Consider the following 26,505-nt stretch of genomic DNA (forward strand, 5'->3'; position numbering starts at 1 on the left):
CTACCCTACACTAAGGACAGGAATGGGGGACTTTTAAAGACTGACAAATAAAGGGCAGAACTTCCGCAGTGACTGGCATATGAGAACACAAAACTTAATTGCATGTCAACGAAGCTCACGGCTTTTATCTTGACTAGATGACTGCGATGAAGCAGTTGTGAATCCTGGTACGCCTCGGAAACTTGGGCATTTTCTCCTTTTGTGACTATACTTAGTAGATCCCAAAGGTTCCCAACTCCCGGCGGATCCTGAAAGTGGAGAAAAAGATACGCTTTCATCACTAAGATAGCTCCCCAACAAAAGTGAGCACGATCATGAAGTCTAACTCTGGCGCTAGTTGATGACAAACAAATCGCATTAGGTTTGCAAAAAGCACTCGTTCATTGACCGCTGGCATGTAGAATCTAAGGTGCTAAACAGTCCCAATTAGTGATCTCGTTTGAAGATTGACACTGGCTAGTCTGTGCCACTTTTTGTCCCCATTGCTCATGGTGAGCTCGTATGAACGTGGTCATTAAGGGTCCGATGAGGTTACGCTACACCATAGTGCACTGTACAAAATAAAGTAGGCCGAAACGGCCATGAACTCTTTCCCTGCTGCTACGTAATTTCACATACCTGCGGCCCGCATCGGCACCTAGCCATCCAAGCCTAGTTTTAGGCCGGTCCGACAGAACGGACATCTCGTTTGAGTGTATACCTGGACAATGCCCAAGACGCCAGCCATAGCTTCAACTTGCTAAGGTTAATTTTTAATAGCTTCAACGCTGCACACATTTTGCCGCACAGAGTGAGCTCGCCTTACCCTTTCTGGCTGGTAATATGTGTACTCACACAAAAGAAGCTGGACCAGGCCCTTAGAGCAGCTTCGTCTAGAGACGACTTGTAGCAGTTCTTCAGCTGCCTGGCTGCCGAGCCACACAGTAACTCCTTGCCCCTCCCGAGAGGCTGCTCACCTGAACACAAGATAAAAAAAAAGATAGAGGAATAGAGGAAGAAGAGAAGTCCATAGGAAAACAGCGCCAACTTGTTTTGAGAACCCGTGTTGTATTGTTGTCTTTCTGGTTTTGTCAATCACCAAGCCGATACGGGCCTTCGCGAGAAGTTAATTTTCTCTGCTGAAGCGCTGCGAATGGTTACACCGAATCCTGATCAAATTAGACGAAAGCGACGAACTAGACTTATGTATGCGCCTGTTGTCAACCTGTAATTCATTCTCAACAAACTAGCTGTTCAAAACAATGTATAGAGTACAATTAAAGAGTCGGAGGAGGCATGGCTCCGGTTCACGTTATATCCATATTTTTCGTCTATCTCAATGGTCCGCCACTGCTAGTGATTGCGTTTGCATCGCTGAGCGTTTACCGTTCGATTCGATACATACGGATCTCTCCTTTTTCGTAAACGGAGCAAAATCTGCACAACTAACGTGACGCGAGTCTTGCGTGCCATTTTTAGTCTCGTTCTATTAATACGAGTTTCGCGGAGCGCTGCACTTTAAACACATTTCTCAATAACAAGAACGATGTCGTACATACCACCACCCACTGATTCTCAAGAGTAATCCTTAAAATGATTCAAGTATTCGGAACTATATAGCCCCAGAAACAGACCGTTTCTGACAGTGTTCCACTTTAGCTCGGCGCCGTTATCGCTGGCCAACAATACAGACATATGGGCCTCTTGTTACACAATATGAATTATTCAAGTGTTAACTATTAGCAACCTAAAATAGCGAAAATGAGTGACTGCAATGGAAGGGCATATTTTGAGTAAAATTAAGGACAGTGTGAGAAGCTAGTGGCGTGGAGAGGGTGGACACAATCGCAGAACAAATTTAAACAAAAAACAAGCGCGTGTCCAGATCGCATACAAAGTTTGTGGCCGAATTATCCATGTTTTGTGTGCTGGATAACATTTTCTGGTAAAATAACAAAATGGGATGGTAATCAATGAAAGTTACGAATATATGTAATTGCATAAATTATATCAGTGATTTGTACAGCTACAACAGGTTCGAGCGAAATAATATAATGAAGGTCAATCAAAACTGGAATACGTAGCAACCAAATTAACAAGGCGAGAGATGCGAAAACGCTTAAACATGCATCTAGAGTGATCCAACACTAGTCTATGAATTAGATTTTTTTTTTGCTCCATAACCTTACCGAGTGACACAGCTGAACTATTCGTGTCATTGTCATGATTTACGCGATATCATATTAATAGTAAAACAATTTAACGATTTGAATGGCGGCATAGTTGTCCACGATAGTTCATGCGAAAGCCACGGCAACATTGCTTTAGCGTGAATTGCACACCTTGTGGCGCGACGACGCAGTCCAAGTCCCAGCCGCACAAGACGCGCAGGAACAGCATGGACGCGAGTGGCAGCATGGACCAAACACGGATTGTCGAGTCTCTCGACGTAGAGGCCACCAGGAACGGTCTTCGGGGGTGACACGCGAGGGCTGCGTGAAAAAAAAATATTGAGAAAATACACTCACCAGTCACATTTATATTGACTCGAAATCAGCCCATTGCATTTGCCAAAGCGTTATTTGCTTCCAATACGCAGCTGTTGTGCAGTGCGTAAGTTCTCTCTCTGGTTGTGGCACTCGGCGTCGATTGCAGGCACCATCAGACGGAAGACTGGCGCCCAGATTGACATTAAAGCAATAACAGAAAGTTGCTGCTCTTAAACACTATATACATGCGCTTTTGATAAAGCCTTGATTAGAAAGAAAAAACCTTTCGTTTCACCAAGTTACTATAATGTAGCGAAGGTAAGGGCTCGGGTACAACACAAAGCAAAACGTGACTTTTGTTGCCAATTGGCAACAAAAGCCAAGTGCGTGCATCAGAAAGGAGGAAAGCTTATTTGGGCGCTCTCGTGTCGGCATTGAACAATGAAGGAGAACATCTTGTAGTTCTGTGTTCTGCTTGACTGATGCTTCTTGCTGCAGTGAGAGGATTTGTTGAGAGTATAGACGAAGTATGGGCACTGCACCCTTGGGAAGTGAAACGAATGTGTATTTTTGTATGTCGTGTCGTAAATTCATAAGATCAGAAAACTTCGAACGCCCCAACCCAATCAACACGCCCACCGTTCGTTTAGTTCAAGGTTCTAAACGACAAGGTCAACGGCCAAATACGGCAACACCTAAACTCAACCATAAAACAGTATAGGTGGTGGTATAAGAAACGACAGTTAAATTATAAGAGTAAACACAAACAGCTATTACAATAACAAGAAATCGAATGGTAACTAGTGATAGATTCAATGAAGTAAAAACCACTGCCAAGCGCACCCACATAGAGCTGCGGCTGCGAGAGAACCTTCACTATAAAAAAAAAGAGCGAGTAAAAAGGGTGTCTTTTTGTCCCGCAACAATAACCGTCATCTATATTGCGTTCGGTCCTTGCGCTATCACCCCGCGCCCGGTACATTACGGTCACGATCGACATGCCCATCATCAGGGTTACATAGCATTCTCGATAGGAGAGGGGCCAGCGCCGAGTTTTCAAAAAAGGAAGCGCACGCAAGCCTGATGACGATTATTGTTGTGGTACAAAAAGACACCCATTTACTCGATATTTTTTAGAGTGTTCGTTTACCGTAGATGTCGGCACCGTGGTCAAAGAGCGCGCAGATGCAGACGCCATCGCGCGTGTCCCATAGTCGAATGGTGGCGTCCCAGCTGCCAGAGAGCAGCAGGTGGCTCAGCTCGGTGCTCCAGACAACGCTGCGAGTCAGGTCTGTGTGGCCGCGCAGCACTCGAACGGCGGAATCGCACGTGTAGTTCCAGACGTGAATGGTGCTGCATCCGGAATAGTATCACGAAACTTCTCAACGCGTGCTCATTCCGTGAAATACAGCGTGCTATTTTACAACGCCGTGAAGATGATTTATGTTTCGTACACTTTTGTATAACCTGCTGGCTACAGTTAAAAGGAGTTGTCCAATTCTGCGTCCCATCTGTTTGAGTGATTCATTTAGCTACTGCCTGAGGCAGCTTCTTTGTTAGCCAAGATATCATGCACGTTGACTACCTCAGAAAGCCCGTTTAACGGTTTGATAACAGGGTTGTCGCAACTTTCTTGCCCCTGTCAGGTTCAGATTAGCGTGACGATATGCATGATTGTTGCAGTTTCGTTGATCATTAAGTACTCAATTTATTTCCCAGTATTTAACTCATACATGCCATTGTCCTTGGAAAAACAACTACAATCAAGGGCCGTGCTACTGAAGCTATGGATCTGCATCGCGAGTTGCTTACCAGTCGTCGGAGGTGCTGCACAGCACACCGTCCCTGAGGGGCGACCACTTGACACGGAACGCCTTTTCCGCGTGTCCCTCCAGCGTCTTCAGGGGCACGCCGCCGTCCATGCCTAGGTAGTAGATGCGGATCACACTATCCCCGCAAGCGGTGGCAAAAATGCTCCTGCACACGTTAATTGTAGTGTTTTCTATTGACGTGAAAGTTGTTTGAAAGCACGCTGAAAGTTTAGAACGGTAAGCGATAACGAAAAGAAAAATCGCCACTCAAACGACGAAGACAGAACGAACTACACACAATGCGCGAATAACAATAGTTTTACGGTTGTTAGTAGCGCCTGCTGGAAATGTGCCGTTCACAACGTCTCGTCAAGGTAAAAAACAATGAACGTAAAAAAAAAGATGAACAAAATTGTTCATTGCGGTGAGACTCGTCAGCAAATGATAAAAGCGACCGGTACAGGTGCCCTCAAGGTGCACTGTAAGAAACTAGTAACCTCCTACTAAGGAATAATGGTGCTTTACTCACATGCAATCACCCTTCCTACAAATCGCCTGAGCTTCCACAACCAGCCGCGTGAACTCTAGGCGATAGTTGGCAAGTACCTTACACGGACTAAAGTCCGGTGAGCATGTTCCACAGTGTGGGGTCAAATGCCCTTCCTGCTTGCGGCTTATATTATTTGAATATTGTCAGTCGCGTTCATGTTGAGGCACTTCCCCGCTTGGCCGATGTAAGTTCAAACCGCAGCACAAGGGAACCTCATACATTACACCCACGTCGCACTCCACGAACAGAATCGAGTGGTTGTTGATGCATGCAGCCTTATTGGGTCCTCCTCGGTTGACGAGTCTGCTAATCTTTCCCTGCTTGTTGGGGGCTGAAAAAATGACGTGGATGCCCAACCGCTTTGGTACCTTCTTGACGCTATGCGGAACCCCACGAATATAGGGAACCTCAATAGCCTTCTTCCAGTAACTTGGTTTGGCGGGGCTGCGGATTGTCCCGTTGGGAATGCAGAAGCGTCGCTGCTATGCCGTCGCCCTAGATTTGCGTCTGAGAGAAAAACGTTCCGACGCGTTGCGACAATTAGACGATCAGCCACACTGTGCAGATTCTGCTGGAGCACCGTCCTTGTCTTTCGTTGGCTCAAAACACTGTCAAAAGCCCTCTAGCGTTTCTTGAGGACTATGGGCCTATTTAACTTCTGTGTAGTGCCACCTATGCACATGCGTCCACCCATTTATTGACAATTTTCGGTCTCCTCTTTCCTCTCATCTTTATACTCCCTTTTCCCATTCCCCCAACGTTGGGTAGCAATCCAGGCATGTGCCTGGTTAAGCTCGTTGCATTTACGTTCTTCCTCCTCCTCGCAGGAACGTTACCTAAAAGGGGGGAGAGAATCCTGTGTAGGCCATTCTCCTCACTCGAGTCGTGAAACCGGAGTCGATCATATGCACACGTTAGCACGATAGGGTATTACTGAAGGTGATGAGACACATGGCCCTCTTGACGAGCTTCGAATGGGCGGAGTCGATGGAAAGGAAGACTGAGTGCCGGGCCTACTTCCAGCAAACATGAACGCCGAGAACTGCAAGGTTTGTGTCGAGAAATCGGCTCACTATGTGTCAGAACCTCAGTCACGAGTGTAAAATCAGCTAAAGCGTGGCTGAAGACAGAAGCATTAGCGCACCTCGAGAGGTCATATCAAAATCTGTCTTCCGCAAAAGGATCAGGAAGGCGTCAACGTACCGTATAATGCACGATTCGCGCTCGATCCAAAAAGTTTAGCCTCGAGGTGTTAATTCATGCTTGCCAAGAAAAGGTCACTCAGTAGTAGCACAAGACTGAAATTATTCAAGATTGACTACTGAGATCGCTAGGCCACCTCAGCAGTCATACGAGGATAATAAAGGGAACTATAAGACAGAGTAAACAAGACAACGTTAAAAGATGGTAACATGAAGACATCTACTTTGCATTGCTCTGAAGTATGTACAACCTTCAAGTTTTTGTAAAATAACATGTGCCTCATGGATTCACAAATCTACGAAGCTGCCCACACAGTTTGTGTAGCAAGATAGCTCTTTTCTGATGCGATCTGGGAAACCATAACGATAAATTATTTTGCTGTCCACGTGTTTATTAAAATGTTTTAAAGTATTACCTAAACAAACTAACGGAGCGATGGTTGTACATACAAAGACGTACAATTGATTTTTTTTTGTTCTCGAATGACTTTATTCCACAGCACATTATGTATTTTTACTCTTATTTAGCACATGGTAGCCAGACAATGTTCACTTTCCATAACAGCTGTTACTAAAAAAAAGAAAATTTCATGTGGGCTACGAGCGATTTCATTAGGGGGAATGTTGAGAATGCAGTGACAATTCAATGATGTGTTTTTTTTTTACGCCACACTTCTGGCTCCAATTTTTTTTATTTCGAGGAAAGTCAACAAGGACATAGAACATCAACCCACTTACTCGTTGTTTGGATTCCAGTCACATCCATACACAGTTTTGGGATGGTGAAATGTCTGTACAAGTTTGCCATCAGTCCGATGAATCATGCTGAGGAAAAATGTTGCTTTCTTTAATATCTAAAAAAACAAACAATACAAAATGCGAACGAAACATGGAGACACTCCCGAGTAAATTTAACCCCACTTGCCAGGTTGAATCTGCTCCCGCTGAAGCTATTAATCTAGCGTCCGTTTGATTCCACGCGACGCAGTATAGAGCTGTGTCTTTTCCATGCTGCATACAAGAAAAAAAGAAGGCACAGTAAGAGAAGATACTTTCCCGTAGAAAAATGGTGCCACGTTAACACGCTCCAGCATAATAGAACAGACACCAACGTCACTTGGACTTGTTTCATTTTCTGCATGTTACGCATTGAAGCGGCGTAGCAATTTTTATTAACTTCCGGGGTACCAAAAAAGTGACTAGTTGGCTTGCATTCATATTGAAACAGCGCAGAGACAAATCACGAAGAAAGACTGAAGAAAGACAGCGCTCGTGCCACTTAGTCTTCGTGATTCACCACTGCGCTGTGCCAGTATGAAGTTTTATACCAAAACAACTATATGATTATGAGCAGTGCCACAGTAGAAGGCTGCAGAAATTTGAACACCTGTTTTTTTTTAATCGAATGACAAGAGCTTCTGGAACTTCTCCCTCACCGCAATGCGGGCATCGCAACTGGGATTTGATTGCGTGACCTTCTAGTGAAAAGTCCAGCATCATAACCCTAGAACGCCACAGTTTAGTAGCACGATTATGAATTTGCATCGGCTGGCGCAATTTTCTACCTTCTTTGAATTGGCAGCTTGGCAATTGATGAGGCAGCACGTTCCAAGCAATCTACGTGTGGATGGTCAAGCTCTGTAATGCGTATTAGTGTAACTGCTGGGCACTGAGGAACTAAGATGTTTAAAAGCCAGCTTCCGGGAAATCAGTTACACTTGTGCTCACATATGTTTCACGTGCTCTGGCGATATAGTATTTCGTTCCGACAAAACACCAGATGGATGCATGCAGATTGATTGTGAAGCACGATTAGTTATTTTGGTTCCTGGGGTAAAAAAGTAGCAGATGCACAAGCCACAACGTAGTCTTCAAGAAAAACGGTGTTAGGCGCAGCTGTACTAGCTGCGTTATGGCAAATAGTTCATTTTAGTAGCTTTTGAGGTAGCGGTCACGGAATAACGTGAAATGGTAAAGAGTTTCTACGTATACATGAAACAACTGCCACAAAAGCTTACATCGAGGATTGCTTTCTTCGGGACATTCTTTACGGTGTCCCAGATGAGGAGCCCATTCTTGGCGGTTCCCAAGGCGACGCAGTCTTGTCCAGACGGAGCCCAGGACAAGCAATAGATGGTGCTGTTTCTTGGCGGCGAAGACATGACCTGGCATGAAATAAAATATGACACTAAGGCCAAGTATTGGTGTTCCTGTTAAAATGAAAATTTTGGGCAATAGTTTGAATGTGGTGGCCTCGGAACTAATGGAATCGTACCATATAACAAAAACAAGCAAACAGGGAAGCGTGCCCACAATACATCGGTGGTGTTGCGCAATAAGTAATGAAAATTTTCATACATGTTTTATGCAGCATTCAGACGATATATCCTTTGTGTGGGTGGTCATGGTGGGCAGTACGCTTGCGCATGCGAGCTGAACAGTAAGCAGGAAGTTTTTTTTTTCACAATAGAGATAGCTTTAAGTCGGCACTTGTCCTCTGCCTGGCGTGCTCTTCTATGTCCTGTACCAAATTTGTGCTCGACAGTTTAGCATTGTAAACCCGCTGAATCAGGAACAATTTCTCTTAAGCAGGTGCTATAATGTCTTGCAGCCCCATCAAAGAAGAAAGCAGCTCGCCTCCTCGAACTTCACAATTGTCTCTGAACATTTGGTTTGTGCCTGAAAGCTTGAGTATTCCTGAACATGAACACTACTTTATTGACTCTCTGCCCCTCAGCATGCAGTGAAAATCTCTCAGGCTCAACAGAACGTCTGCATATGTTTATCGAACATAGAACACGTAATTCGTACGTACTCTTTTGGCTTTCACACATTATCGTATTTAAGGAAGTCGTCAAGCTTAGTACACTCACAGCTTTCATTGTCTCCATGTTCCAGATCTTCAGTGTACCATCAAAACCGGCAGTGGCAAGAAGGTTGCAGTCGTCAGGCTTGAACTGGCAGTCGAATATCGTCTCGGTGTGGGCCTGAAATAGCCATTGAAGCCGTCAGCATTTTAGCATCCTAGAATAATAAGCCGAATTGACGACTGGAAAGCTTTTATGAACCAAGATAGTGCTCACTAGAAGCACGCCTAGCTTCACGACATTGTAATTCATAGAGAGACAACTTTAGCTAAGCGACGCGTGTTTTGCGGTCGTAACGTAATCCACGAGTGATATCGAAGTTCCGAAATTATTCGTACAAGACATTAAAGCTCTTCTTGGAACTCTCCCTCAACATGCGAAAAGGTTCTTACTTTACCATTTCCTACCTGTCACATTCGAATTTATACCAACGTTCTCGTTCTCCCGGTAATCGGGCTAACTTCGACGTATGAAAACATTTTCGAAACAGCAAAACGAGATTCCCTTGCAGTAAGCTTTAGTGATATAGTATAAAGGCTTCAAGAAGCAGTCATATTTAAGAATTAGGCTCTTAGGGCATGTACAAGGGGCCTTGACATGGTCATCCAACAATTAGGGGGTTTTGAAGAAAAGTGGAAGTAAACGGTCTATTCTGCCTGTAGATATGTGGAAGATAGACTGTGAAATAATTTTTTTGTCTAAAATAAGCCCCTAAATGTCGCCGGCAATATGCCCTGCCCACTTCCGGTGGCCGTCACTTTGCCGGAACGAGTGTGACGTCATGTGTGGCATGAAGCGGTACCGTTGCCTTTTGCCAATGTTTCATAAATTTGGTCACTTTAATACCAAGCTGAAGAAAGCGGACTGACTCGACTGCGTGCACAGCTGTCTAGGGAGCGATTTCATTCGCCGGTATACAGACCTTCGCAGTGCTAACAGGTAGTTACGTGACAGCTTGTGAGTCAGTTTTGGCCGACTCTAGCCACTCTTATTTTGATAAAAAATATTTATTCCTAAATTAAGGGCTTGACCAGACGCGCTGAAATTTCATCGCCTTTTTGTGGACACGAAAGAATTAGCACACATGACATGTAGACGAAGAAAGTGCTTAACAGCGCAAAAAGCAGGAGGAAATAGAAGAGACGAGAACAGAGTGCTGATAGGGGCGACGACCGCAAAATGAGTGTCGTGGTCCCTATCAGAACATGTTGAAGTTACATAATTGTATTATACGCAGCTTTTTGGCAATAGCATCGATCGTGATCAACAAGAAAGCAGTGCGTGTTCAAAGTACATGATACAGCCGCGAATAGTGTTCATTGGAATAAATTTTTTGCAGACACGATTGGGAATTGAAAAAAAAAAAACGCGGTGTCCGTGTATGCGTCCATTGTTGAGGCTCTACAGAGCCTCCAGTAAAATTATGCATAATGGTAGTTAGCTATCGTATATTAGCACTGAAAAAAAAAGCTCGTGCTATAAAGTTTGGAAGCCAACTCGTGCTTTCTTTTTTCCGAAGCTATGAAGTTAGTCGCCTTATATATCCCGGTAGAGGTTCAATTCTAGCTGTCAGAGCATCATAAGAAGAACAACATAGGTTGTCTAATAACATTAGGATTAAGCCACTATATATCGCGCATTAATCTTAATGAACGCCCAATCGTGGGATATGAAAGAAGCCAGGGTTCCCAACGGAGCCCACGAAGAAAGTTTTCGTGAACCAGTGCCGGCAATTGCCGAGCGTTTCGCAAAACAGTTCTCCCATAGCAATCGGTAAAGACTACGGGGCTGCGGTCCGTATCTTTTTTAAAGGAAAAAGCTGTACTGAACGAGCAACTCCGGCAACATGAGCCTACGTTATTGTGTACGCTAGTTAGTGACCGTGGACGAATATCTCGAACATTTACATCGCACACTTGTTCGGGTTCTGAAATTGTTGAGTGCCTTCGCATGGCGCTCGGTACAGTATGATAACATACAACATATTGTGTGCTATGCGAGTTCATTCTCATACGAGGTGAATAAAGATGTTCTGGGACAGCTTTATGCTCTCCCATGGTGGAGTAACAGGTACTATAAATCGTTAAACTTTTTTTTCTGAACGCATTCCTACATGACAAATTTTTCGCAATTATTCGCATACCATTACGATCTATACGTCCTGTCCGCGGCATTTCAACTGAATCATCGCGGAATATCGGCATGCACCTTTCAATCGACTTAGCACTGCATTGTGTGGCTTCAAAATGGATGTGGTTCAATCAGCTCGCGCGCTTCTTATCGCAAGTATCTGCACAAAAAAAAAAGATGAGTAGCGCCTACAAGATAGACTACAATGCTTTTTTTTACGTGTACCGTTTTGTTTTTTTTTGATGGTACGATCATGTAAGCCTATTATACGACTTGAGGCGCTGTCTTAGTCCTTACTTCAACTTCGCACCTGCATTACGCCAAAACAGCAATAACCACATCACGCTGCTGGCCATCACCACGTTTCACCCACCATCAAGTTTCACCCACCATCTCCCGCAAGAAGTCCCACGAACGTCGGCGAATGTTGTATAGACCGACTGCGCCGTCTGAGAAAAGGCACAACACTCGCACGTGCGGCGGAAGGCGAACCCCGCTGCCCGCAGGCTGTTGCGACGGCGCACACTCGGCCGAAGGCACTGCAGCCGAGGCGCGATCCCTGTCCGGGAAGCTGGTGCAGACGCATAACGTACGAAAACCACTGCCGTGAAGCTGCAGGTTCTCCAGTGGCGTGTTGCGGGAGACGTTCCACACGCGCAGCGTCCCGCACATCTTATCTGCAATTAGGAACAGCGCCGGCAGGCATGAAAGTACCATGCATTCTGTGCACGAAACGACATGCTACTATCACGCCACAGTGAATCACCGTATTTTCTCGCATATAACCCGCCTCTGCATCGTACTCCTAACTTTACGAAAGCTCCCATGTATATAACCCGTACACTCAATTTCGAGGCGTATTTTCCCGTTATGTTTATTTCGTACAGTTTATATACGGTATCTCCACTGCAGGTTGAAAGCCTCTCACAGAGATACGTACTGAAGCGTGTTGCAACTAAAGCATGAAGTACAAAATTTTAATATGTGATTACCACCAATGATTTTATATTTCTTTCACTGACGTAACACACACACACAAACTCTGGAAAGTAAGCTACGTTACGAGCGGCTATCCAATCAACATGACATTGCCGAAACACAAAAACAAGACTTCAACAGGCCTCGGGCCTGACCAAACACGCAACCTCGACATTTTTCAACCAGGGACCGTTCACCGCTCACTGCTATACTTCCTAAATGAAACAAATTTCTAATTGTACTTTTCATACCATGGCCTAGCTTGCCCAAGGACAGACTTCGAAGGAGAAAAGTTGCCAACATTAGACATTGTACATATAAAATTGGCCCTCGTCCTCTATCCTAGAACTATTTATCGAATAAAGCAAATAAAGTAGGAAAGAAAGGGTAACATTACAGCCCTTTGATTCTGTATTAGACACGTGGCAAAGTAGATGGGTCAAGAAAGGAAGTTTGAAATAAAAAAGCATAGCTATGCTAACTATAGCAAGAATTGTGCATTTTGTGTCAATTGATTACGGTAATATAATTAAATCGCAACTGGCATTTTTACGGTGATCAAGCGTGAAAAGTTATCCAGACTATCTGACCTATGGACCGTCCAAAAAGTTTATTTTTTCAGGTTTCCATTTCGTTCTCACATAGATGGCTTCAGCTTTTAATCAGTCAAGGGTCTTGAGCACAACTTGCTTTAGCACAACAGTTTGTGCTCGTGCTTTTGTATTTATTCCGTATGTCACACTTGAAATAGATTGATTGAGAAAGCCGCCCATGCCGTCTTGTTCATTTCACCCTTCGTGCTTACTTTCAGTGGCAACTATTTTGTACAGCGAGTTCCAAGTAGGCCATAAACAAGTTATCTTGTTAAGACTAAGCCATCCTTGACAGGACTGATGCGGAGAAACACTCCAATCTTACGCTTGAAGTTTATAACGCGTCACGAAAGTATTATATGTTTATTAAGGGCGAAGCTCCTTAAGACCTCACGATGTCCGCCGTCTCCCGTCTGTCCGTAACACCAAGTAACCTTCAACTTATAAGCAACAGAGGGCGCTGTGGTTATTTGTGGATGTGATGGCGCTGCTGTCAACGCTATATATGTATAACCACGTTCCATACCACACATTCCCTTCTCTCATATGGACGTAGACGAACGCGGGAAAGTGCGACGTGCTGAGTGTCAGCGTCGCCGTCGACGGGAAGCTACCGCGCAGACAACAGAGAGAAGGAAGCGGATGCAAAGCGGCGACGGCGACAACAAAGTTCTACACCACAGACTAGGGCTAAGGAAGCAAAGGCTAAGCGGGAAAAACGCCAAACTGACGCGCAGTTGAGACAATTTGAAGCAGATGCAAGGCGGCAATACCGACAAGAAAATTCTACACCAGAGACGATAGCTAAAGAAGCTGTGATTATGAAGTCAAAACGTAACCTGGGACTCGGAACCTCATATCAGCTATAAAAAAGAATCACCGCTATATCACAATCGATCTCAGCACTCTCTTTGAATAAAAAAATATATGTAAGTATCACAACCACAATCAGTTTATGTACTATCTAAACTTTAATCACAATAATCACCTCCGAAAGCTTCGCCCCATAATTATATTCAAGGAGCTTGAAATGCAGTGATTTTTTAAGTACTCAGCTTGAATGTGGTGACTCTTCCGACCTACAAGTTGGTAAATAAAAAAATCATACTTCAAAGTTTAAAGATTGAAAACTGCTAAAACATTTGGACAGCAGCGAGAACGGACGTCTCCCGTATGACTCGCGCCATTAGCAAATTTGTGCATGTGGTTACGCGCGTACTTTTCGTGAGAAGTTATTTTGTGTTTATTGCTTGAAAACTGCAGTAGCGGAGAAAGTCGAATTTCAATGTCTACTTTAATGCTTACAACGTGAAGGCAGTCTCGGAGCACAGGAGGGCAACTTCGAAAGGCTTACCCAAGGCGTAGTACAAGAGTTACAAAGTACGAAGCATTACTTAACCTTGTAGCATGGTAGTGGCATATTGCATAGGTCATGTTACTCTTGCTCCGCCCCTTTCCTTGTTGGTTTGTCTTTCCGCCTGAATTATCTTGACTTTTCCCATCTTTACCCTCCCCTTAGTGTAGAGAAGCAAACTGCGTGTTATAATTTTGGTTGACCTCCCTCTTCAGTTTATGCCTCGAACGTAGCAGTGAAAGTAATGCTTCCATGTAAACACAGCGTGTAATTACGAGGTGAAAATATGTCGCGTACCTCCCGTGAGGAACATGCCAGCCGCGTCGGGAACCCAGGCGAGTCCGGCGATGGTGGTGGCCCTACTGGGACAGGCGTACGTGGCTAACACCTGCGGCTCGCCCGACGTCGTCCAGTCGAGCAGGAACAGTTGCCCACTGGGGAGCCCGGCGAGAAGGTAGCCCGACGACTGCTCGTCCCAGCGCAGTGCCACCACGCTGCGCGGGTCCGCGTCCTCGCTGTCCTGAGGCTCGTCGTGAAGCAGCCGCACGTGCTTCTGGCAAAAACCACCTGCTCGAGAAAGACCCGGGAGGGCCGTGTTAATGGTCGACATCGCAACGGTGTGCTCGGCAGGGTGATTTGGTGACAAGTAACGGGACTCAACAGCGTTAAGACAGCATTTGCGTGCACAAAACAGTGACTATGCTATTACTGAAACCCATCCATAAAAAAAGCTCAAGGGCTGGGAAGCAAATACAACACATTTAAGGAACACAGAAGTAAAACAGTAAGTCCGTTTAGATTGGTAAGTTGTGCTTGAGGTTGGTTTTACCATCACAGGTATTTTTATAGAAGAGAAAAAGAAGGTGAAAGCTTTATTTCTAAACATTGTACCAAAATTTCAATTTCAACGGATTTCAAAGGAAATTTTAGCGCGAGTGCTTGTGGCGAAAAATTATGAAAGATGCAAATGAAATAAATAACTACAATTTTTGAAGTGAGAAACCGGGGCCGTCTGCATAGAAAGCAGAGTGTCACACAGAGTTGCGTTATTTGTTGACAGTGCTTGAGAAAAAAAGGAAGCACTATATTAACGTCGTGAAATAAAAGGAGTCTCCTTAACACCTGTTGTATTGCGGGGCACAGACATGCAATCCGCGAATGGTTCAACAAAGGGGTAGTTTAAGGCTTCCCACCCAATACAAAGTGAGCATATACGGGAGTACACGTGGCAACGTATACGGATAAGCTGTGGGTACCTCAGTAATTAACAAAAAGAAGCATTAGGACGTAGCGGGAATTGAGTCGCAACTGTAAATCTAGCAGATAATCTATATAGGATAGTCTGAAACGGCCAATGTTACGCGCCCAAGCCTTGCTTTCCTTCCAGAGTGACTGAATACATTGCGCACGGGTTCTGATTGCGCTATCGCGTTCTACTGGCAGTCGTGAAACAAGCTCAAGCGCCGTCCATGCTTTTCCGATTTCTATAATGTTGGCTCAACGAAACGAAGCGAAACTCGATATCTTAAATCTGTGGTCCTCCTCAGAGGACAGTCTACTCTATTTTTACTGTTTAGAAACTACCTAGGATGTAGTAGACAGCGCCGAAATCTTTGACGTTACGATAACTAGTGCGAAAATTCAAGGTGGCACCAACAGCCGCATTTGGTTTTTGTGTGTTTTCTCGCTTACTAAGTGTCTTACTAAGCCGTGGTAGCGTTACCGTTGTGAAAAAGCAATTCGCCGATTTCAGAAATGTTTTTTCAAGGGTTGAGCCTTTTAGCCGACCATTAGTTCGCTCAAAGTGAAAAAAAAAAAACGATCGTTATGAACCAGCACGCGATCCCTCGTCCTCTTCATATTTTGCTTCCGCTCCCAGAACAGGTGCACCGATTTGTTGGGTTTGGGATGCAATCAGAAGCAGGACAATCTGAGCCAGCGGCTCCGCACAATTTGGATTGCACGGGTACGCAAGAACCTACACCGTCCAGGCACCTCTCAAGCATGGAGAACTGGAAACTTTCCTAACTAGCCTACCAGGACCGACATCTAAGCTGCGGAATTCGTTACGCTGGACTACAGATGGACTCAAGCATTAATACTGCCTATGCAGTAAAGTTGCATTACTCTCTTACGAGGAATCCATTTCCTAAGACATCTTTGATGTTAGATAGCAGGAGGTTACCGTCCTGCCGGCCAATTTGTTCTTGTTGCGCGAACTAGGATGTTCACCTTTCTCAGATGCAGGCCAGTGGTGAAGTGGATGATGTTCATTAGTGTAAACCCTGATAAGCAACCGCGCCCCCAGGTAATTGCTTACAGAGGCTCACCAGAAAGCTCGGGTGTAGACCATCCCAGGCTGTGTACAGGGTCACACCACGCCACTCTTTTTTAGATAGAGAAAGAATGAATGCGAGAGAGAAAGAAAAAAGCAAGGAAGAGAAAAAAGAAATAAGGCAGGTTGCTTAGCTCCACCCTTCTTTCAGGCTTAGGAACGCTATATAGTGAGAACATGCCTTAACTTTTTTTTTAACAGCGAAGTTGTTTCAGCTAGCCGTAATTTGTGTGTGTGGTCTGCCGAGAATCGGTCAGTGTCAGAAACGTGAACGTGCCACAAAAATTTGGTAAGTCCAACTACCCACCATTGGTCCGCTTAAAATGATGAACATATAACAGTTCAACTGATGGCTGCGAAGCGACGGCAGCAACCGAATATGAGCCGAGTACGTACAATGAGAAACTACTACAAAAGGGAAGGGCAACGGTTGCTGTGAAAAAAGCTGAGGTGATGGAAGGCATACGCCAATGACGACAAGCCCGTAGATTTATTAAAGACGCGAACGCTTAGTTTCAGCGTGAATTTCCGTCTCTGGAGTTTGGCCATCCATGCCGTGTCCATGTGGTTTAACTAGAACCTCTTTCCACGTAGATCGACGTCGGAACAACCAAGCATCACCTAGATAAAGCCTGAAAATAACGTAAAGGCAACCAGATTATTTTTCAGAATTTTCCAGGTTCCCTGTTTTAAGCCTTGAGAAACTTCGTGTAAGCTCCACGAATTTCGTCATTATTAGCGTCACTTTAATGTCCACGTTCTTTTGGCGGTGTGTGTCCTACACAGCTTAGAGATTGCCGAGAAAATTTGGACCATCCAGCCAGCACGAGAAAGGTCAAATAGGCGAAATTTGGTCGTAACAATGCGAGTAACCTCAGCCCGATTATCAAGCTATACCCAATATAAGTGTTTAAGGACGTCCAACACAATTTTCGCCTACCAACTTAACGAAAAGACGCGAACCAAGATGTTAGATATAACGTCAGAGATGAGAAGTAGCGAACAAAGCATATCGCTAGGTCTAAAATTTCGACAATGAGACTGTCGTATAGCTTCGGCAGAGGCTTGACGGCGGCAAATTATGTTTTGTGCACTTTGATTTCATTTGTAAATAGGAAACGACAAAGAAAATCGGAAAAGCGTGGACAGTGAGAGCACTGCGGTGACTCTCAGACATGCAGGCATCACTTTTAGAGAAATTTTGAGATAAGAAAGCTGCACGAAAGGGCCACTTGTAATGAGATTCCTTTCATTCTCTTCCATCCCTATTCATTCCAGTTCCGCACGTGCCGTAACCGCAGCTGACGCACCAAAGTGGCTGGATTGCCATGCCCACAGGATTATTAGCTAGAAAGCCGAAACCGTGCCGGTAACTACCAATAGGCAGCAGATGTATTCCGCTTATGTGAGAAGGTTTGAGAAGGCATTCGGCCGTGCTTTACCCCTCTGTAATAGATGAATGGCTGCACTTTTCCTGACCCGCATGTGAAAGGTGCACCCGCTTGTTTGCTCACTGTCTCAAAGGTTCTTGTGATCCTTCAAAGTGATCTCCTCCCTCCTCCCCGTCATCCCGCTATGTATACATGGATAAACCAATGAGCGTCAATTTTAATCCGTGCGAGGTAATAAGACGCTGCGCTGAAGCATCTTTACACTCTTTTCTTGTTTAGTGTTTTGTAAAACTAACTGACCAGCGAAGCCGAGTAAGCCACCCGAAAACATTTTGGTGTTTACAACTCTGTTCAAAAACACTCATGAATCAGTAGGTGCCCCGGCAGATGGGTAAGTCAATATAAAGCGACGCCGGCGAGTCGAAGACCCGGAGTACGTATACAATGAGAGAACTCTATGGGGAACGAAAAAAGCGACGCAGGCTGCGAGAAGACGCCGAAGTGGTAAACGGCCAACACGAACAACGAGGTTCCCGTTGATATGGGAAGTGCGAGAGCTCGGGGTCAGCACTAGTTTCTGCAGTTTGGACCTATAGCATCACCTTTAGCCAAGTGCTGGCGACAACCTAGGAGCAACAAGATTACACTTCAAAATCATCCAACTTCGCTATTTGAAGCCTTGTACGACTTATGAGCGTTAAATTATCTATACGAGTGAATAGTATTGCTTTGACACAAACATGACAGAAAGCAAGGTATACTGTTTGCCTAGATACGCACCGTTCTTGCCGAGTATAACAAAAGAGGCAGTGTAAAAAAAACAGCACGTGGCTGATCACGTTCTTGCTCGTTTTTTCCAATTTATCGTTTTTACTACATTAAGGAAAACTTGTTGCAGTTTATTGATGAAGATTAAATACTTGAAGTGATAAGATATGGACAAAAAATCCACGCATCTCCACAAAGTGAGTCATGACGTGTGGGCGAAGCTCTGTGTATTGTATGGGTGAGTAGCCATACGTTACCCGAGCGGTAGCCCATATATGTAAACTCAGTGACAAAGAGCCGACGACAAAGCTATGTCCTGAAGTCTATATGTCTACCTTGAAGTCGCCGACTACCATAGAGTGTGTGCTTGTAGGTGTTTTGTATTGTTCTGCCACAATTATGATACATGTTCTATTGTGAACTTTTAAACACGATAGCGTTAAAGAGCTTGTTCCGCAGACATCTCTGCGTCGGTGTTGGTGATTGAGAGTGAAAAATGTTGTTCGTGATTGAAGATTCAAGATGGAAATAAAATAGATGATCAATTTGAGTTCGCGTGTTGATCAAACCCGGATCGTTTGCGTGGAAAGTGGGTGTTCTATCACACAGCCATCACTATGCTTTTTTTCTTTATTGAATAGAAGTACTGCAATCAAATGCCACATATCTCTTCAGCATTTCTTGTCAATGCCGTCAAAATAACTTCCTCGCTTGGAAACACAGTGAAGGTAACCTTCGTGCTTTACAAACGGACGTGCCCTGTATACGTGCTTCACAATACAACAAGAAATATTGCGTCAATAATGTGTGATACAAGCGCACATTGCCATCGGGCATCAGAACATGCGATTATCATAATGACTATGGTTTAAAGCCGGTTTAAACCCACTACAGCAGGCACACACGCTACTGCGCCTATTCTCTTTAAGCCAAGTAGTGGGTGCATAGCAAGTTCGAAAAGATTTCATGAACTAGTACGCGCTAGGCACAAGATATTGCTATCGCATTCCAGCGTTCAACTCTTAAGCATCCACAAATTTTTATTCACATACAGACTCGTGTTTCGACTGTAACAGCTGTTTTCTATATATATTGACAGTGAACAGGGAAAGTCGATGACAAAGCTCGGTCCGAAGGCGCATAATTCGTACGTTTTGAAGTCACCGACTATGGTATAAAGGGTATGTGCTTATAAGTGTCTTTTGTTCCATCATAGTTATAACCGATATGCTATTAATAAACCTTTTTGTCAGATCTTTTGATTGATGGCGGCCTAAATAGCGGTGCTTTTATGATGTTGCCTTTTGTTTTGTGGTATTTCGCAGGCTTATCTTTGTATCGGATTAAAATTGTTCTCGTTAGACTTTTGTTCACCTTTTACACGGTGTGCAACCTCTTTTCTCCCCTTTATCCCTTCCCCAGTGCAGGGTAGCAAACCGGTTGTGCGTCTGGTTAACCTCCCTGCCTTTACTTGCATCTTTCTCTCTCTCTCTCTCTCTTTACACGGTGTCGTGCCGTGCGCAGACACGACAGACGGATGGAGAAGCCTCACCCCTGAGATAACTTCAGCAATTTTGCCGAGAATAATTCCGTAAAGACTTAAAAATGGGGCGAGCGTGCAATTGCAGTAAATTTGTTGTGTATATGTGTGCAAGGAACAAGAGAAGATGTACAAACGTTATTACGTGAATGTACCACATAACGTCGGCACAAAAAGAGGCTAGAATGCTTGTTCTTTCAATTCCTTAACTTTTTTATTTATTTACAATCATTATCATTGCACTATAAATCCTTAGGTTGCTTACATATGAAGCGTATTCTATACGTTTTCTTTAGCGAATGAAAGAAGCCCAAAGTATTGTGGAACTCTGGTCAAGTTCCAAGCCTTTGATGTAGAACTTCAGGTCGGCCATTTCTCCCGAGTTAGTTTGCCCGTCCCCGCATTGCGAGCGTGGAAGCGGGTGGCTGCATAAAACCACGGCACGAGTCCTTTGATGAGCGCCTATTTGTCTAGGACAAACTTAAGTACGTTTTTGGGTACATGGAAGGATTACATTTTATTTTGTATGTGACCCGCCGTTCGTTCGTGTAAAAAAAAGCTACAAGTGTCTCAGCTTTAATATCTGAACAACAACGACAACAAAAAGAACTTGGTATTGAGAATGAAGGTGCGCAGCTTTTGGGAAACATTAAGCGCAGAATGCACACCCATAACACCGATGTGCGCTTTACAGCCATCTCGGCTTTGTGAGTGTGTTCCGCACTTAATATTTCCCAAATGCATTTAGCGCTGCTTATAGCTGCGCTGGTAGAATTTTCATCAACAAAGCGATAGATCCAATAACTTAACTGCTCACTGAAAATGTCATCTCTAATGTAGACAGTCTTTGAATTCCTCACATGTTATTAAACAAACGTCAACACTAACCTTTCAATGTTTTCACCCTTGACAGAGCCTTGCCCGACTGGGCAAATCATTGGTCATGAATTGAGACAGGTAAATAAAACTGACATGCGGGGACATATTCGCGAAGAGATTCAAGCATGCTACGGGCCTTCTTCTCTGTTCTAGACGTGGCCGTGATAATTGATTGATTTGCGAGGTTTAACGTCCCAAAACCACCATATGATTGAGAGACGCCGTCGTGGAGGGCTCCGGAAATTTCGACCAGTTGGTTTTTTTTTATCGTGCACTCAAATATGAGCAAACAGGCCTACAGCATTTCCGCCTTCATCGAAAATGCAGCCTCCGCAGCCGGGATTTGATCCCGTGACCTTTGGGTCAGCAGTGGAGTACCTTAGCCACTAGACCACCATCGCGGGGCGTGACAGCGATGAGGTGGAACCTCAGACTGATATCATCGACTAGCTTGCTGCAGTCTCACGGTCACCTCCGCTCGTTTCCAAGTGTAAAGGTTATTGTGAAATGAACAGGAGCTCCCCATTGATCGGCACGCGTGCTGCCTGGTTTATGAACACATCTTTAGCAATAGAGACTTATATTGTTAGGAGCATTATACTGTCCGTAATTATATCAACAAAGATGCCGAGTAACTCGGTGCATCACAACATTTGATAACTGCGGCGCCGACTCTTACAGCCGGTAAAGAATTTTTTTAATATACACGAATTGCAGGCGAACGTTTGCACGCTTTCAAATAGTGCAACAAGGATGTCGATGAGGATGACGTCAAGGGACAGCGGGACATATACATCTCGCTTACTGCTGATTCTCTTCACTCGCGCTACAACATCCCAGCCACTCACAGGCAGTGCGGGCGGCTACCTCCCACTAATCTATCAAGGGGGGGGGGGGGGCAAAGCCTGCTCAATATTATTACTAAGTCGGCCTTCTGTAGAATTGCAATGTTAGCTTCTTATCTTTACTCCCCGAGAGCGGCGTACGAAAGACCATTATAAGCAGCAAGTCGTCTCTTGATTTTTTTTCCTTCATTGTGAATCATGCGATTCGCACTCTACGACAGGCGGAGGGGAGGAGGTGCTACGCTCAGTCATTGCCATCCCCACAGCTACTTCTCCACCCGCCTATGCACTGACTCAGCTCCGTCTGTTGAGCATACTGTATAACATTATTTACGCCTAGTGGGAGCACACTTGTCAGAGAACACTTTTTTTCGTGTCCACATTTTAGTTTTTGTTCGTACATGCGGCCTAATTCACACCTAGACGAAGACGTCGAGAAAAAACTCAATTTTGCTTTATAGTAAACATTCAACGAGAACCGTCAGCTCGTTCGTTGTGATGCTTAGGCGCGAATTGATAATCTAAGTGTTTCACGAAAAGCAGTGCAATTCACGTGCTCTGTGTTAGACTTAGCACGCATAGAGATATCGTGGGGGTGTCCGGTTCATACCACAGTAGAAGGAAACCGGGTATATTTCCGACACCATGGTCCATGTTGTATACATCGTTTTACAGCAGAGCTTTTCAACTTTCCGTTCAGCATGATAAACCAGCACGCGCTCGCATTGCCCTCTGCATCTTTTGCTTCACTCCCAGGAACTGGTGGGCAAGAGAACGAGTGCAGAGAATGAAAGACAAAGTAAAAAAAAGAAATGAAGAAAAAGGCAGGAAAGACTGAAAAAATATGGAAGCTGAGAGAAGGACTACAAATAAAGAAAGAAAACAGAAGAAAGAAAGAAAGAAAAAGAAAGAAAAAGAAAGAAAGAAAAAAATTGGGCATATTCCTCGGTCATAAAAATTGCCGTAATACGAAAGTAAATCATGTGCTTACAGATATAGTTGAATGTTACCGTGCATCGATATAAGAGCTCGGACAACGCCTATCAGTGTTTGGCAGCTGTAGAAGCTTAAATTTTCATAACAATTACTAACGTTTATGATCATTGAATAAACAAACTATTTGGGTAGCTGTAGTAGTTCATGGTGAAGGCGTAATATGAATAAGTGGTGAAGAACGTCGCTGACTTGACGCACGACTTGGGGCTACGGTCTCCATCCTGCGGCATGTTCAAGATCTACTGAACACCACGGCCGAAATCTAGGGGAACGCAACATGCGTCATGTGTCCTCCAAGCCCAGATGATATCTTTCTCGTAGCAAGCGAAAGCAAGAAACGTCATGCTACAGCCGAAGCCATTTTCTATATGGACGTATGCTATGAGCGAAGCCAACCCATTATTCATGGACTTTACGTTGAGTGAATGAATGGATGGATGCTACCAGCATCCCTTTTATAATGGTGCGGTGACAAGTGTGCCACCAGGCTCGAAGAAAAAAAAGTTGGCCTCATGCATTGTCTACTTCCAATGAATCTATCACTATAAAGAAACAAAACGTAATTTTACAGCTCAGTTTAGTGAAACTGTTACGCGTCGGCCTAGTCAGTGACCTTTTCTCTCCTCTATAACTTTTCTTCCCCCTCTCGCCTTCCCCAGTGCAGGGTAGCCTACCGAGGCTCAGCCCTGGTTAACCTTCCTGCCTTTCTCTTTGTGTTCCCTCTATACAGCCCGATTTTCTGCCCCCTACGGCAGATTGTTCTTATATCCCCCCCCCCCCCCTATTTTGTAGTTTCTCTTTAGGTTTCTGCGATTAATACTCTAACCGCCTTTTATTCTTATCGCGAATGTGTTCAGCTTTCGAAGCTTTGTAGAGGCTCGTGTTAAAACGTACATTTTCGTGGATGTCTCTCCATCCAGTTTGTATATGCCCCGTAAATTTCGTACCTTCCCCCCCAGCATGTGTATTATTCTTTACCAAATCTCACTATAATACGCGCTCTAAGAAGACCCAATCTCATTTCAGACAGTAAAGCACTTCCCTTGAATTATCACAAAATGCCTCTATTATTTCGCTTTGCGCTTTCGATAGTTACTCCAAGTCGTTTTTTTTTATTCCTTGCATCCAGTGATCTCCACCTTACTCTGATCTCTCGCCTCAAAACTTGTCCATACCATATCGCCCTTTATGGTTTCCTTGTCGCCTACCTATGAGCGCTCCCCGCAAGGCATCCCACACTTATTTGATTCACATCCACATCTGATTGATCCTTGCACCTCACCTTGAGCACCGCTATGTTCTCAAATGTAAACCCCGGAACCATTACCTCTTTCCACAGATCTCGAAGCACCTCGTACCTTTTGTATCCTCCTAAAGCTATGCTTTACTACTCTTACCTTTTGAATTTGTTGTCAAAGTTTTGCCCTATACCTCCCTGTGCCTATTGCCCTGATTTACCCATACTCCGAGGTACTTGTATTTGCATAACCTCGATATTTTTGGGCCTGTATGGGCACTACCTGATCATTGGGGGCACTGGATACCATCAATATACATTTTGTTACTCCTAACACTAGACCTACAGCTTCACCTCCAGTTCCGCATGTATCCTTAAGCTGATGTTACAGGATCAACTCTCCACAAAATAAGACATTATCATCAGCATAAAATAAACCAGGAAGTATCTGCGCTAGAAATCACACCACCCTGTTTGTGTGACAGATTGAAGGCCACGTTGCATCCTTCTAGCGAATTTTCTATTCTCACCATGCATGAGTAATAGCGGGAACAAAGGACATCCCTCTCTCAACCCTTTTGTAATCTCTAAGATTTCTTTGCAACTCGTTCCTTCTCACCGAATAAACTATTTTCCTGGCATGTCTTCCTGTGCGAAATTGTCGATTACGATGCTTGGGTAAAGGTCACCACCAGGTCGTGTGTTCAGGCATTGACAAAATTGCAATTTTCGTACTAGAAACGTCCCGAATGGAACGAATGCGTAGCGGTGACGCGTTGCAAGAGGTAGTCGCAGAGGCCATGGTCGTGAAGAGTTACTTTATTTAGAAATCCTAGAGGACGACACTAGCCTACCGACAAAGAGCACTGCGCAAGTAGGTGTTTATAAACGTTTGTAAAGTGGCCAGAGAGTGACCATGACACAGTATTTATATGAAGATCAGTGAGGGAATGGTGTAGTCGTACTGAAATTTTTCGTCGTATTCGGTACGGTGTTCCCAGTCTGTCACATCTGTTTCTGAGGCAATTCATTAGCCGTTTTATGTTTCTGCGAAACAGAGGAGGTCCGTGTCTACAGGCAGTTATTCAAGTGAGGCTTAGAAAAGGTTTACATTCACTCATTGTACCCTCGAACCACGTGCATGGTGCGCTTCATGCTTGTTTAAAAAAGGTTGTTGGCACATGGTATTTTAAGGCATGTTTTTCTAGCGAGTATCTAGCCCGTGTAGAATAAAAAAAATGTATAAAGACCTTGTGGACCTATTTTTACCGGTGCCACGCTACAGAAATTTGTATTCGGCTGGATACGGGCAAAATTTACTGGCAAGAGTAAAAAAAAAATGGCTGTACCATCTAACTCACAATCCTTCTCTTATAAGCTTGTTTCCTCGGTCGCAAACCTGAAACCATCGAACACGTCGTTCTAGATTGTTGGGAAGGAGTGCTTATTCGGGAAATTCTACAAAGAACTATCAAAAAAAGATCTACGGGACCCACGGGACCAAGCCTTTGGCCGTTCATGAAGAAAATGACGGAGTGCCTTATAATGGTGTTGTGTGGCTCGGCCTTTGTTGTATTTGAAAAAAAAATACATGTCAGTCCGTGATGCCAATATCGATAAACTGCAGATTCATGAACATTTTCACCGAGTGATCTCTAATTTTCTTGAAGATACTAAAATTAGTGGCCAAGCACTACAGTGGCTCGGGAAACTTGAGCCACTATACTGCTAGACGATACTGCTTCTTCCCTCTGTCCCTGCTATTTATGTACTGTATTGTTACTGAATGATGTGCAAGTGAAAGTAAAAAGAAAAGACTGCGGCGCAGCGGATAGCGTTACCAGCATCTTTTGTCGCGGAGGGAGAGGTTATGGGTACGACACCCGTTGACGGAACTTTCTTTGCCATCAGATCATGCGCATTTCTCAAAGTCATTTCCGTGACGGAAATACGTCACTGAAGTCTTGCTACAATTACTCCAAATGCATCCTTTTCAATGCGCACACATCTTACCGCTCTGCAAGACGGACAGGGAGCCATCCTGATGTCCCAGGGCCAGCTTTCCTGAAGAGTGCCAAGTCATCTGGGTGATGGCACTCTGAAACTGCGCCGCCTCGCGCCACGGCTCTCGGGGGCCTTCGGGCACGGACCAGGAGTGGAGCGGGCCCCTTCCGGACACGTAGGCGATCGTGTCGGGAGCGTCGGGTCGCCACGAGAGCAGCAGCGGCAGGCACAGGGGTTCACGGAGCGTCGCGATCAGCGTCCGTTGGCCGATGTCCCATACGCACAGCAGAGGGTCCAAGCCGCCGCTCGCGATCCAATCCTCGCGCGTTGGGTGCCAGTCGATGGCCGTCACGGTGCGTTTGTGCTCGGCCATGATGGCGAGCAGCTTGAACTCGCCATTGGACTCGTCCATCTGCGAGCAACAGACACCGTCTCTACAGCCAGAAACAACAACATTGTTTTGCAGTTACGTGCAGCTCTAACGCTCTTTTACACCAGTCACGCCAGTGAGTTGTGCTATGTTGGTCGCAGATATTTGGATCTCGCAAACTTATGTA

The 26,505-nt window shown here is 44.7% G+C and overlaps 1 protein-coding gene across 1 annotated transcript in view; it reads right to left on the bottom strand.

Annotated features, from left to right (window-relative positions):
• The window catches only part of LOC119170180 (WD repeat-containing protein 17-like), a 70,348-nt gene that overhangs the window by 35,167 nt on the left and 8,676 nt on the right, over positions 1 to 26,505 (bottom strand). Inside the window, exons 3-14 of the mRNA XM_075878648.1 lie at positions 25,958 to 26,360; positions 14,251 to 14,520; positions 11,419 to 11,705; positions 8,905 to 9,018; positions 8,050 to 8,196; positions 6,957 to 7,042; positions 6,770 to 6,856; positions 4,281 to 4,445; positions 3,619 to 3,821; positions 2,322 to 2,471; positions 835 to 956; positions 120 to 248 (exon numbers count right to left, since the gene is read on the bottom strand). Coding sequence (XP_075734763.1) covers positions 120 to 248; positions 835 to 956; positions 2,322 to 2,471; positions 3,619 to 3,821; positions 4,281 to 4,445; positions 6,770 to 6,856; positions 6,957 to 7,042; positions 8,050 to 8,196; positions 8,905 to 9,018; positions 11,419 to 11,705; positions 14,251 to 14,520; positions 25,958 to 26,360 — 2,163 coding nt within the window. The remainder of the gene's footprint in view (positions 1 to 119; positions 249 to 834; positions 957 to 2,321; positions 2,472 to 3,618; positions 3,822 to 4,280; positions 4,446 to 6,769; positions 6,857 to 6,956; positions 7,043 to 8,049; positions 8,197 to 8,904; positions 9,019 to 11,418; positions 11,706 to 14,250; positions 14,521 to 25,957; positions 26,361 to 26,505) is intronic.

The sequence above is a fragment of the Rhipicephalus microplus genome, chromosome 2 (genome assembly GCF_043290135.1).
Source record: "Rhipicephalus microplus isolate Deutch F79 chromosome 2, USDA_Rmic, whole genome shotgun sequence".
Taxonomy (NCBI): Eukaryota; Metazoa; Arthropoda; class Arachnida; order Ixodida; family Ixodidae; genus Rhipicephalus; species Rhipicephalus microplus.